The following is a 13,059-nucleotide window of genomic DNA, read 5'->3' as shown; positions in this document are numbered from 1 at the left end:
GCATACATAACTGCATCGTGGGAGTAACCACCATTATGTGATGTGCCTGGCAAAGAGAAAAACACACAACATTTATACATTTAAAAAAAAAAAAACAATGGTAATTATTATAATATAGACTTTATATTTCCCACAGTGGGGAAATTCACGTGTTACAGCAGCACAAAGGTCAGAAAGAAAAGGTGAATTAGAGACATATTAGAAACATGAAAACAGAAAAATAAATAAGATAAAATAGTGTACAAATTAAAAAGACAAAATACTATACAAGAGTGAAGTGTACTATGAGCAAATGGTTGCTATATAAAGTAAAATACACTAGAAGACATTTTAATGATAGTGTTATGTAGTTTAATTCAAACTTGACCGCGTATTAGCGCTGACATAAATATACAGTGTATTCATAAAAGGTATAAATACATACAAAATATTCACATATCCTGGATTAAAGGATACTGAAAAACCCGTTTGTGTACGCAACTATTTATTAGTAGTATCAACTGTATTGGAGGAATTAGACCAAACGTTTGCCTGTGGATAAACTGACGAACAGTAACACTACATATTTTTTTCTTGAATTAAAACCTGATAGGTGTCAGTTTTACTTGTGGATTTACTTCCCTATTGCATTACTTAAAAAGTTTTTAAACCAACCGATTCAGTTAACAATCACTGTGTCCTAGGATTGCATAATGCTTCATTCAGGTTTGTGCTAGCTGGTTTAAAAACAGTGAGTGCCAGAGTAAAACACACCCAAACCAAGCACGGGGATCTGCAGACCATTGGAAAGTGGTACTGTAGGACAGTTCAGGACCGACGCCAACGGCATGTTCACTTCACCAGAGCTGAGCAATCTGGAAAAACGTTTTTGTTTTGTTGTTAACTTTTCTTGCTTTAACGAGGAAAGTCATTCCTCGTTAACATATGTTATTCCCCAAAAAGAATACTATTAATACACTCTTTTTCATTAACAGTGCATTAGATTAACTTACCTTTGTTGTAACCACTAGTTAGACTGGTTTTGTAAATTTCATTTAGTTGATTCTCCTTTTCTTTTTCGACCAACTATTATTAACATATTTGTAGAGGCGAAGATATGCCCCTGAATTAAAAATCAAGCCGCTGAACAAACATGGCGACAGTTCATCAGAAAGCCGAAATACGCGAGTGAAAATATATTTACGAGGTTGTAACGTAGAAAATGTATTTATAATGAGTAAGAACAAAATATTCATTTAACAAGAAATTTTCTCTATAATAAAATAGCTGCGTGGCTGTTGAGTACCATAAGTTACGGCGGGTGTTAAATTGGAACCGCTCTTAACTTGTACACTCTTTGGACAAAGTCAGCCAACATGGCGACCGTTTGAAAGAAAGGGGTTGAATGTTTGTAGTGCCAACAAAAATGAGGTCAGTTCTCCTTTCTAGAAAGAAAAATAGAATATGTTAAAATGTAACAGGCTAGATATGTTACGAGAGAGCCGACTAAACCGTTGTGTTCAAAACAAACGCTGGGCTAAAATCACGTTAAAGTTAGCTAAAATCAGTGCAACTACAACTACTTGCACAAGCTAAGCTGTCATTTCGGATACCCAAGATGGCTTAATTGATTTGCATGTTTAGTTATGGATACCATACAATCCTAACATTTATCACAGGCCATAGATTAACTAATTTCTGCTTAGAATACAACAAATCAGTCATAGAAACTGCATATATTGATTTTTTTCTCTTTTAAACTGGAGCTGAGATGGAAATATTAATAAATACTGCAAATCTGTGTGCAGGCTGCCCCGTTGTTGCTTTGGGCTCCGACGAACCTATTTGTTTTGGGCAATTCTGCTGATCCTCCTGGTTGGTGTAGTCTTGACAGCTCTGCTGCCACCTGCTGAGGACCAAAGAGGTGTTGCTGTCTTGGAGGTGCTACGAAGGGCAACCCCGCAAAAGCAGAATCCCGCACAGGTTCACCACGCTGACAGCTCGGAGGAGAAGAAGTTTACCATCATCATCCAGACTTACAACCGCACAGACGTTTTGCTCAAACTCCTAAACCATTACCAGGGAGTACCTCATCTTCAGAGAATTATCATAGTATGGAACAACATTGGAGAGCAGACACCTGCAAAGCTGTGGAGCTCCTTGGGGCCTCATCCGGTCCAGGTAGTCTTCAAGGAGCAGACCAGCAACCGAATGCGCAACAGACTACAACCATTCCCTGAAATTGATACTGATGGTCAGTACATCTGTCAGCTTGCACCGTATGTATTATTTGTTATATTTAAATACATTTTAGTCAGTGAACAGTAGTATTTTTGTTCTGCTCCTGTAGCTGTTCTGATGCTGGATGATGACACTCTCATCAGTGTACCTGACATCAGTTTTGCTTTTTCTGTCTGGAAGGTAATGAGTATCATAAACTTGAAAAATTTAACTGCAGATTTTAGCCGGCAAACCCTGAGTTGTTTTACTGTTGGGTTCCACAGCAATTTCCAGACCAGATTGTTGGATTTGTACCGAGGAAACATGTCTCAACAGCAGCAGGAGTGTACAGCTATGGCAGCTTTGAGCTGCAGGATCCAGAAACAGCAGGAGGTGACGTGTAGGTTGTTTATTTTTGGTTTTTGGTTTTTTTGTCCACATACCTTGCATGTTATTTGGGCCTGTACTACGAAGCATGCTCGACATACCCAGAATGTTTGTTGCTTATGTGGCTTCACTTATTTTTACATCAGTGCACATCAGTATACTTCTGTGTTTAATTTTAAACATATCAGTGAGAGAATAACAATCATATCTTAGTATAAAGAATAATGATCATAGCATTTCTATAAGGATTCACAGATGTCAGAAAATTCGTGCAGGGAGATTGTCAAAGCTTTTGGAATTGATGTGAGGTAATGTGCAAAGATCTCTCTAAGTTAATACCATGCATTTAGCATTTACCTTCCTTATAAAGTTCTTCCAAAGCTCTCCAGGTCTCAGCTCTCATCTCCCTGTTGGAACCACCAGGTGTCTTTGACTCTGGCCAGTGCATCAGGTACAGATCTTTAAAAACAACAGGGGTTAGAGGTCATGATGTAACAAAAGACAGCAAACTGCATTCGGTGTGGTGAACATGGATTAATTCAACTACATCACGAGCCATCACAGGTTTATTCAAGACATTTGTTCTGCAGTGACATCCCAGAAAACTGTTTAGCTGTTAACTGTTTTTAACTTTATCAATCAGACGGCATACCAAAATACTCGACCCCCATTTCCAAGCAGGAGTCCAGACAGGCCTTTTTTGCAGCTGTATATCCGTAGTCGCCGGGCCACAGTTTATTCGTGAGCCACAGATCACTTCGTGGAAGCCCACTTTCCAGACATACGTTTGCCTCTGGAACAAAAACCAGCCACAACAAATAGTGGGGAACCATGTGGGAAAGAAAAGTCCCAGAATTTTATTTGTATTGTTGTTGGCACAGCATATAAAACACTGGGACATGACCACAAGGTAATTAACGAATGATGCGCCAAGGACAAGCATGACAGCTGGCAGTAACTTCAACCACTCATATGGGTTACATCAAAAATCCACAGCAGAAGTCTAAATCAGCTTTAAGCTGTCACAAGAAAGTGGTTATAAACTTAATAGGTCCACTCTAGGTTTACCAGTCTGTCATGTGTTCATGTGAGCATGAACACATGAAAGAGGCAACTTCTGACCAATCACAGACGTGGGCAGATCTGAGCGGCCTGATTTTAGAAAGGAAGTTAAAACTGTGTCAGACCAGGCAATGTTAAGCTGTGTACAGTACAGGCTCAGAGCAACACGTGTTGCCAAAACAGTAGCGTGAGATTACAAGTATACGATTTAAATAGGCTTTATGAATGGAAAAGCACTATTATATTTATAAAGCCTAAGCTGAAGCCAGGCAGAAAATCTGGCAAAAATGCCATCTGTGCGAGTTAAGACTTCTCAGTATCCTTAAGACTCAGGATAATCTGTTATATCAATGTTTAAATGTGCAGAAAACAATTTTAACTTTATCTTTTCAGCTGAAACTGTGCTGGTGGTGTTTAATGGCTTGAGTGCAAGTTAAGAAAATATATACAAATAGAAATTAAAGATGGGCATAGCATGCTTGCAAATTTGATATCTAGTGTATATTCACATTATAAAGGCGTGGAAGACAATACAATCATTTTAGAAATAGAAATAAAGTTGCTCCTTTAGACGCTAGCTATCGGTGGACATGTCCGACATGTGTTCCAGGAATGGTGGCACCATTTCCCAGAGAAACGATTGGTTAGTAGATGGTGAGTTTGTACTTGTTGACTTTAAATTGAACATGAGAAAATTCAAGGCTTATTCAGGTAACTTTGGCATAAACCCTGGTTTATGAAGAGGGTTCATTTCTTAGGGGGTAGTTTACCTTGAGAATTTGTGCTGCAGACCTAACCAGTTGTGGAACAGGTTATATTTGAGATCAAGAGATAAAACGTCACTTCCTACTGCCCAATTCACTAGCGGGGACCACATTCTCATTTTAGGTTTGACAGCATTCCTAGTAAATAATGGCAGATGGCTTGAGGATGAATTGAGGCTGCAGTTTGGGGAAGGCCTCAGGGGGGATTGGTGATGGCTCCCAGGCTGGGAAGATCCTCATGTACTAATGAGAAGTGAATGAATTGTAAAAAAGGGAAGGGAGGGTGGAGCACAAAGATGAGAATGAACAGCTTGTAGTGCTCGGGAGGGTCCTATATTGATGGATTACTGGAAGGGATGTGTATGGAGGTGTGGTACCACTCCTGAAATTTAGATAAATTCTCTCCACTTAGCTTTCTGGAAAATGGTGTTAACATTGCTGTAAAATCCCCCGAGCCACTCTGAGCAGATAGTAAGAGGGTCTAATGTTTTTCATGAGTCTCTAAAGTCTTCTTTCCATGATGAGTAATAAATATAGATTCTTAGACACAACTAAACAGCAGCTGTTTTTCTTTCAACCTGCATTATAAATTTCCACAGCAGCGAATCACCATCGTATTGCTGAAAATGCAGAGTTAACCCTGAATTTGCATTGCTGCGCCACTAATCCTGCTTCATAGTACAGGCCTCTGGCTAGGTGTACTTTGTTTTTTAAGCTTCCATCTCCCTGCATTCCCTGCAGATACTCCATGGTGTTAATTGGTGCTGCCTTCTTCCACCGCCGCTATTTGCAGCTCTTTCAGGACCAGCCTCAAGCAGTGCATGCTTTAGTGGATGAAACGCAGAACTGTGACGATATTGCCATGAACTTTGCCGTAGCTCTGTATTTAAGAAAACAATCAAAGTTGGGTAAAATGAACAGAGCCTCTGGGGTCTTTATCAAACCCGTGGACCTCCGCAACCTAGAAAAGGAGGCCAGCAGTGGATACCAGGGGATGTGGCATCGTCCCGAACACCTTCTCCAGAGGTCCTACTGCCTGAACAGGTTGACACAGATCTATGGCTTTATGCCTCTTTCCTTCTCCAACCTGATGGTCTCCCAGTTTGGCTTCCCCAGTTATGCAAACCACAAAAGCAGGGGCTGAGGAAGTGCTGCATTACTGATTGCTCTGGATAAAAAGTAGACGAGATATAGCGTTCTGGTAAGTCTGTTTGATTAACATCATGTGACAGGGTGGAGGATAAGTTCGAATTATCTAACAGTCTGTGTGAGAGTGTGAGTGAGTGAGAGAGAGAGAGAGAGAGAGAGACTAAAAACTAAAAAATGAAAACTTTAATCTCATTGTACCTCTTTGATTTTTAGCCTACTCTTTTGAGTTTTAGGATTCTGAGCAGTTTTCTCATTCACAGCCCGACAGTGATGGACGCCTGATTTTTGGACAGCGAGGATTGTTAGAAGAATTTGCTGCACATGCCCTTGTCTGATGAGACATCCATATTTGATAAGCTAATCTGTATTGTTTACCAGGAACTGCCTTAAAGTTACCTTGAAGCCAAAAAAGTGTCAGTCTTTGATCTATTTTGACAACTTAACCTGCTTTATTAGTAACAGATTTAGACTGTCTTAAGATGTAGGTATGCTGTAGTTGTATTTAACCAAAAAAACTTTCCACCAATGTATCTGAATAAAAAGGAATTGTGAAAAGCATTTAACAGTGACTCTTTATGTCCAGGACAGGAATGTGATTTGATAAATAAAATGTTTTCTCAGGGCATGAAATCATTATTATAATGGTGAAAATAATTTATTCCCTGTTGAATTTGTAAATTTGCTCACTCACGAAGAAATGAACAGTTTCTAATTTTCTATGGCAGTGGTATTTTAATGGAGAAAGACAGAATATCAACCAGAAACCCCCCCCAATCAAATTCAGCAGGGGGTGAAATACTTCCCCCACTGTATGAGTTCAGGTAGTAATCTGGAGATGTCGGCATCTGAAGAATTAACTGAGTGTGTTTTGGCACCATGAGTCGTGGTATCTTTGTTCCAAATTCTCATATGTGCCAACTATAGATTAAACGCTTCCAATAAAACTTATATTGTCATGAATAGTTTTGTCACAGCTTTAATTTTAAACATATTGCCCTGCTGTGAGGAAAGTATTTCTAACCAAAATAGTTAAACTGCAGGTTTTTGGGTTTTTTTTTAAAAAAAAGTGACTTGGCCACTTTTTACTGTAATAGAGGGCACTGATAAAGAGATTTGTTACCAAATGAATTATTTACATTAGTAGGTATACGTGGGAGTGCCCATTTATCTAAAATCATTGGATATGCATATTTGTTCTATTTTTCTCTCAATGTAAAGCTAGTAGTTTGAATGAGAGTGTTAACAGAGGAAAAGGATCAGACAATAAAATTCTTTGTTTTCTAATGTGGAATTTTTGGTCTGATGGCTAATGCAGTTTTCCAGAACAACATGGACACAAAAACATGGATAAAAAGGTTTTTAGCTTTGGGTTACTAACACCTGTTTTCCACCAGTAATATGCCTAGTCTGGTGCTGGTCGATGGCCATATTTTGGAAAGTGTCAGAACTTAATTTTTGCATACTATATCAGACATTAGTGTCACACAGGGCCTAATCTGAATGCTAGATTTGGAAATTAGTGATAAATTACTTGCAGTAATATTCCCATTGCTTCTGAAATCACTCAATCCAAGTGTTGGGAGACTCATTTTTGTGGTGCCACCATTCTTTGTTGGTGTATATGTGTAGAACCAGTTTGAGATTTGGCAAAGCATCGGTGGAAAATGGCTAAATGAGGTAGCAGAGTTACAGATTACCGGTAGCATAACAGGTGCTTAAAGTCTACAAAGTAAACATCTCGACTGCAACGCTAGACATGAAGTTTCACCTGCTTTTAAATTTCAAGTTTGCAAGGCATTAAATCAGCAAATGCTCTTTACTAACTTTGGATGTGAAAACTAGATTTATTTATTAATAACAGTCCACTCCATGTCATTGGATAAAAGTGTCCTTGCATATTCTTTTGGATGGGTTCCAGTTCTTTCACAAAGAATTTTAGGGACTTATGATGTTGGTCCACCACCACCACCCCCGGGTCCACGTCCAGGCCTAGAACCTCGGCTGCCTGGTGAACGAATGTCATGCCACAACTTCACAAGGGGCTCCCTCTTCCTCCAGATGAGTTTATGACCATATGCCACATACCAACTGTATGAAGAGATGCATGGCACGGTAAAATGTGGAGAAAGCAGAACAAGATGCTCCCATTAGGCCACATTAAGACATTAAAGGATTTAGACTGATCAAAGCAGTGCAGAATCATTGGATTCTTTTTTCATGACCGAGTTCAAAAGCACAAAGCCTTCAAAACAACATTTTAATAATATTAGATATGTTCCACGGGCTTTAAGCTATATTTGTGACTACACCTGCAACTGTCACATAACCACAATTTTCACACTTGGGCCATGTTATGAGAGCAGGATATTAAAACTGTAATGTAAGTCTAAGAAAACAGTTAAACCCTCCAGAAAAAGTAAGTAATCAGATTTGGGATTAAGACAGTTTCATAAACCTTGAAACTGTATTTCATATTGTTAACATGGACAGACTTTGAGGAAAGGGTAAAAATAAGACCTGACTCACACTCCAAAGAGGGCTCCGCCAAGGTGAGCTGCATGGTCAAACAGCCGCCATCCCAACAGAAGTCCTGCTGTATCAATGGCAACTAGCGCTTTCAGAGCCTAAATATAAACAAAGGCAAAGCTGCATTCAGTGCGCTGGCATGCATACTTCCACAGTCACTCATACATGTACCTTTTTATTTGGTTCATCCACACTCGCATCTCTTCCTGCAGCAAAAGCGGGAAGGAAGACAAAAGCAACTCAAGCAACCACTCGTTATATCTGAGGTAGACAGAAGAGCATCTCTGAATGCACATGTCCAACCTTAAAGAAGATGGGCCACAGCAACAGAACCCCACAGTGGGTGCCACTCCTGTCAACTAAGAACTGAGGCTACAATTCCCATGGGACAACCAAAGATTGGAAAAACAACCTCATTTAGACACAACAGCCTGCCTGTGTATTGCTGCTGATCATGTTCATATGTTTATGACTACAGTGTGCAGGTCTTCTGATGGCTGCTTCCAGCGGGATAACACACCATGGCACAAAGGTCAGATCGTCTCGAACTAGTTTCTTGAACATGACAATGAGCTGACTGTAGTCACCGTGTTGAATCAGTGCCATGAAAAACTGGGGCATTTCTGAAGGCAATATGGATTCCAATCGAGCACTTGTAAGGTGTACTTCATAAAGTGTATGTAGGAAATAGGAAGTGTGCAGCACTTACTGTTCCTGCTGTGAAAGTGACCATGGGAAGGAAGATTATGCCAAGCTTGGCCTCTGGCATCTTAGAGCAGATAGCAGCGAGCACTGCCATGACGGCGCCGGACTGTAGATCAAAAACAGTTACTATCACAGCTGTCCATCATTTGAGTTGAGCTTTAAAATGGATTTTAGCAAATATCTTACCGCCCCTAATGATGGATAGAGACGCCCGGTGGCTGCCTTACATGTGTAACTGACCATAGTGGAAACCACACCTGAAAATCAAACATTTGGTAGCCTTTCTTACTTCCTGTTACCTATATTCTCAATAATCAGCCATGCATAGTACTGAAAGGCCCTAAAAGTTTGAGTGTCCCAAAATTATAAATTTAATAAATGATGAAGCAGCGAGTTTCAGTCAAACATGAAGCAAAGAGATCATTAAACTATCCACCCTGGATTAAACACTAATGTTAAAAATATTCAAGTATTGTGTTTAGATTTAATAAATGTTATCAGACTCCAGTTGTGTGCTTTATTTGACTCACCAGCAGACAGGTAAACTGCAAGAAATTGCTCTTTCCCCAAAAGAGAGACGATCCCTGAGGAGAATATCCATAGGACATACATGTTGGCCACCATGTGGATGATGGAGTAGTGACTGAAGGAGGACAGGGCCATGGGAAGGCAGCGTGTTTCTGGAAGAGGAAGAGGAGAGGGAAAAAAAAATGCACACACTGCAAACACAAAGAGGACATGATCGTGTAGCACAGGTGAACTCACTGGAAGCTGGGTTGGACGTGAAGTACTTAAGCATACTTCTCTGCATTGAAGGGATCCGCCAACAGCAGAGGACGGCGGCATTTAGTGCGATAATACCTAGAAAAAATTAATAAATAAAAGGTGCCAACTATGAAGAAATGCAAAGAGATAAATAAAAAACAAAAAAAACCCAGACACATAGGGTTGGGTATCGTCACTGATTTCTAGAATCAATTCGATTCCCATTCACAAGCGCAAGGTCCTGAATCGATTCGATCCATGATTCGGGGAAATTTTGCCTCAGACAGTCAGAAATATTATAATTCTGATCACTAATCAGTACATATCCATATTTTATATCTATAAAAAGAAACCTTACACTTGTGAGACTTTATCAAAGGTGTGAGCATCACAGCAGATGCCTTTGTGTCAAAGTAACAGAGGATAAAACACAGACAAACATGAAGGCGATTTTCCTGGCCTGACTTTTTATAGCAGATAACCTTAAAAATATTCTGCAGTAGAACAAAAACTGAAGAAAACCATGAATCAACATGAACATTACCTGATGCTGCTGAAGTGAAGCAGAGCAAAGTTACAGAGGTTTCTATTAGAGATACAGTTAAGCATTTTGCAATTTTGCATAATTTAAAAAGTTTAAATTTCTTCAGTACTGAACAGCAAAAATGCGGCTTTCTTGTCGGAAGTCATTTAAGTAGAAAAGAAAAAAACAACACAGCGGCTGACAGCACTGTTTACAATGGTAGACTGGTAGGTAAGCAAGTGAAAGGGAAACTGTTCTTGAAGTACACAGAGAGAGAGCTGTGCAAGTGTGATTTTATTGTGGTGGAGGCAAAACAGCAAGTAAGAGGGAATTCATGATGATGTTTATGTGAAGCGTAGTTTGGATCTTCTTTTCGCGACTGGTTCAATCAACTTTGGTTGGAGAGACACAAAACCTGCAGCTTCAGAATCTAGCGCAATAAAAGATTTCAACACAGAGCGCGGACCAGACACATCAAAATGAGTGAGCTGTCGGCTCTCAGCCCCGACGGCATGTCCGTGTACGTCCCGTCGGGCGAGAAAGCGTCGGGTCCGTGCTCTGTTTACGTCTTTGTGCAGAATCCGTGTACCTGCTCTCATTTACTGTTTTAGCTGTTTGGTGGTTGTCAAAATTTTGTGAGATTTATCCTGAGATTCTGGCATTTTGGGCAAAATACATTTATATTTAAAAATCGATTCAGGATTTTAATGAATCGATATCACGCTATTCAAGCTAGAATCGATTTTAAATCGGAAAATCGATAATCAAAACCCACCCCCGCACACACACTGCAAAGATGTTGACTGTGTAAAATAATACCAGTCACAGTCTTCTGTCCCTCTGTGAGGCTGTTCCAGAAGTCATCCACCATGGACACCAGGAGAATGAGCTGTCGCTGGAAGCTGGACAGCTGGTTCCACCAGTTGTGCCAGTATGCCATGTCCTGGGTGCCCTGGGAACATGTGAAAGGTTCACAGAGTCTCTGTGAGCAGCTTGTAAATCAAACCAGTAATGCGATCTGCAACCAAAGGAGATGTGCAATAATGTGGATCATCAAAGTGCTCACCTGCATGCCTTTTTCTGAATTCTCTTCATCTTTTGCAGTCTGAAGTCTTGACTTTAGACTCTCATATTGGAGAATGGCCGCCGCACCAAAGGAGCAACCTGTAAACTGAAATGGAGTCAGAAAACAGCCAGAAGCACTTTACTGTCCACAAACAACAGTGTACCATGCATCCATTTCATCACTACACAGCAGTAGAAAACTGGGGAGGACCTACCCCTACTGTGAACATCAGCGGTGTGAAAAGTGTAGGCCTGGGGACTCTAGGAGGAGGCTGGGGCACCGGGGTGCCAGCCTCAGTGGCTGAGGTGTTTGTTTCCTGTGTGGCATTTTTTTTCTTTATGTCTGGCCTTTTGGCCTCCCGACGAAATCCACACCTCTGCTGGTTGTAGGGGTTAAGACTGCCAGGAGAAAGAGGCAGCCTTTAAAGCAGGCAGTTGTTGAAATATAGACAAAAAAGTATAAAATCAATGTTCAGTTTAGGGGAAGAACATAAAAGTTCTGCTTTGAAAACTAATTTTCCTTTTTTGTTGTTGTTGTAAAATTACAGCTACTGATGGTTGTAGAGTTACAAAAAAATGAATGCATCCGTAATAAAAGCTAATAATACTGAGAACAATTCAAGCACCCACAATGTATGAATCTACACGGGTAGCATGCCTCACAGTGGCTCCATAACTACTTATTGTTAGTATCAGTATCAATAATAAAAGCACGACATGGTGTTTGAGGCACTCAGTTCGTTTACTGAAAAACAGAAAGACTACAGTAACTCGTTTACGCTTCGATATCGCAGGTTACGGATGAAACATGAAGCTGTCTTCAGCTTTGGATCTCCCTGCAATAACAGTCGGAACAGTTAGGTAAGCACGGGCTGCGGCTGGTGGAGAAGTAAACACACACATCCTGTCAGTGTTACGCCTGTGCAGACAGACGCTGCGACCACGGCGACCTTGTGTTTGCTCACCTGGAGCTTCGTGGAGTGGTGTTCTGGGATCTCACGAACTCTGTTTTGGCCCATTTTATCGCGTATCCTCTCCACGCCATGATTGTGTTGACCTTCCGCTTCAAGCCCGTCCCACCACCACACTGTAGCTGATGCTGCGTTCACGGACTCATGTAAAATCCAGCATTTGTAACTTGGTTGTATAATTCTGCATCTACAGGCAGCTCTTGCGCTGTGTCTGACTATATACATTCGGTTCACAGTATCTATTTAACTTAAATTGGTTATCTTATATTTAGTTGTGGCGGTAGTATTGTCAGTTTGATTTTTATTGGGTGGACACAGAGCTGCACAACACCAAAGGGTCAAAATCCTTGCATGCTTATAAATACAATAGAAGGTTATTTTGCCATAACCGTTCAGCTGTGCAACAGTAAATACTCCACAGGCCTCTGTTAGCGTCTCTTTTGTTTGGTATAATCAGCTCCCTCTAGTGGCGCATTGACGAACAGATTTGTCAGAACAAAAGCGCTTTCAACAGTGGTTAAATTGTTACACGTGTAGCAACTATTCAGTTTTTGTTTGTTTGTTTGTGATGGGATGTGCTACAATATCCGCAAATTTAAAAATTTAACAGTAAAACAGTTTTTTTTAACTCCAGTATGAGTATCTCAGACTTCTGGATGCCTATCCACGGCGCTGATTTTTAACCAGTAAAATATAGTGCTTCATCAAAATATAATTTATAGTTTGTGGTAGTTGTACTTTCCGTCTTTTGTTTTTATTTAACTACATTTCAGGGCAATAATATTCACTGTACTATCTTTACAGCTGACTCCAGTGTCTGACAAATACAGCAAGGATCTGTAGGTGACATGAAAATGAGGGAACTACGGTGGCCCTGAGAGGCCAAACAGACTGCAACTTCAGAAAACACTTGCAAAAAGAAAAATGCTGCAAAAAGAAAAAA

At 40.3% G+C, this 13,059-nt stretch overlaps 3 protein-coding genes across 5 annotated transcripts in view; 1 reads left to right on the top strand and 2 right to left on the bottom strand.

Annotated features, from left to right (window-relative positions):
- Positions 1-1,196, bottom strand: part of zgc:110366 (uncharacterized protein LOC550476 homolog) — a gene marked incomplete at its 3' end in the record, with an annotated part of 3,808 nt that extends 2,612 nt beyond the window's left edge. Inside the window, 3 exon segments of the mRNA XM_014333031.2 lie at positions 1-46; positions 754-854; positions 993-1,196. Coding sequence (XP_014188517.2) covers positions 1-46; positions 754-829 — 122 coding nt within the window.
- A 107-nt stretch (positions 1,197-1,303) lies between these two features.
- On the top strand, positions 1,304-6,496 carry extl2 (exostosin-like glycosyltransferase 2). 2 transcript variants are annotated; one of them, XR_006054174.1, is made up of 6 exons: positions 1,305-1,410; positions 1,788-2,233; positions 2,330-2,400; positions 2,484-2,599; positions 5,154-5,613; positions 5,822-6,496. XR_006054174.1 is itself a non-coding variant. In XM_042218908.1 (5 exons), exons 1-5 carry the CDS (start codon positions 1,385-1,387, stop codon positions 5,554-5,556), a joined length of 1,062 nt encoding a protein of 353 aa, XP_042074842.1. In that variant the 5' UTR covers positions 1,304-1,384; the 3' UTR covers positions 5,557-6,496. The 2 variants fall into 2 exon arrangements, 1 of the variants encoding a protein (XP_042074842.1); XM_042218908.1 differs by having other exon boundaries at positions 1,304-1,410; positions 5,154-6,496.
- A 112-nt stretch (positions 6,497-6,608) lies between these two features.
- Positions 6,609-12,252, bottom strand: parla (presenilin associated, rhomboid-like a). Of its 2 annotated transcripts, none has more exons than XM_014333017.2 (10): positions 12,111-12,252; positions 11,361-11,565; positions 11,147-11,251; positions 10,900-11,032; positions 9,558-9,653; positions 9,323-9,472; positions 8,979-9,049; positions 8,797-8,898; positions 8,088-8,185; positions 6,609-7,649 (listed from the first exon to the last, which is right to left on the bottom strand). In XM_014333017.2, exons 1-10 carry the CDS (start codon positions 12,188-12,190, stop codon positions 7,505-7,507), a joined length of 1,185 nt encoding a protein of 394 aa, XP_014188503.1. In that variant the 5' UTR covers positions 12,191-12,252; the 3' UTR covers positions 6,609-7,504. The 2 variants fall into 2 exon arrangements, with proteins under 2 accessions (XP_014188503.1, XP_005912891.1); XM_005912829.3 differs by having other exon boundaries at positions 11,361-11,544; positions 12,111-12,251.
- Positions 12,253-13,059: the final 807 nt, after the last annotated feature.

This window comes from Haplochromis burtoni, unplaced genomic scaffold, assembly GCF_018398535.1.
Source record: "Haplochromis burtoni strain Fernald_Lab_line unplaced genomic scaffold, NCSU_Asbu1 Contig_3, whole genome shotgun sequence".
Classification (NCBI taxonomy): Eukaryota; Metazoa; Chordata; class Actinopteri; order Cichliformes; family Cichlidae; genus Haplochromis; species Haplochromis burtoni.
Note: the sequence above shows the minus strand (reverse complement) of the source record. Positions and strands in the feature narration are given on the sequence as shown.

Coding starts and splice junctions, on each gene's coding strand:
- extl2 (XM_042218908.1), top strand. CDS start 1,385: ATGTTTGTAGTGCCAACAAAAATGAG. Junction 2,234..2,329: donor CCCTGAAATTGATACTGATG/GTCAGTACATCT, acceptor CTGCTCCTGTAG/CTGTTCTGATGCTGGATGAT. Junction 2,401..2,483: donor TTGCTTTTTCTGTCTGGAAG/GTAATGAGTATC, acceptor TGGGTTCCACAG/CAATTTCCAGACCAGATTGT.
- parla (XM_014333017.2), bottom strand. CDS start 12,190: ATGGCGTGGAGAGGATACGCGATAAAATGGGCCAAAACAGAGTTCGTG. Junction 11,252..11,360: donor CGCTGATGTTCACAGTAGGG/GTAGGTCCTCCC, acceptor ACTCCATTTCAG/TTTACAGGTTGCTCCTTTGG. Junction 11,033..11,146: donor ATTCAGAAAAAGGCATGCAG/GTGAGCACTTTG, acceptor ACATGTTCCCAG/GGCACCCAGGACATGGCATA.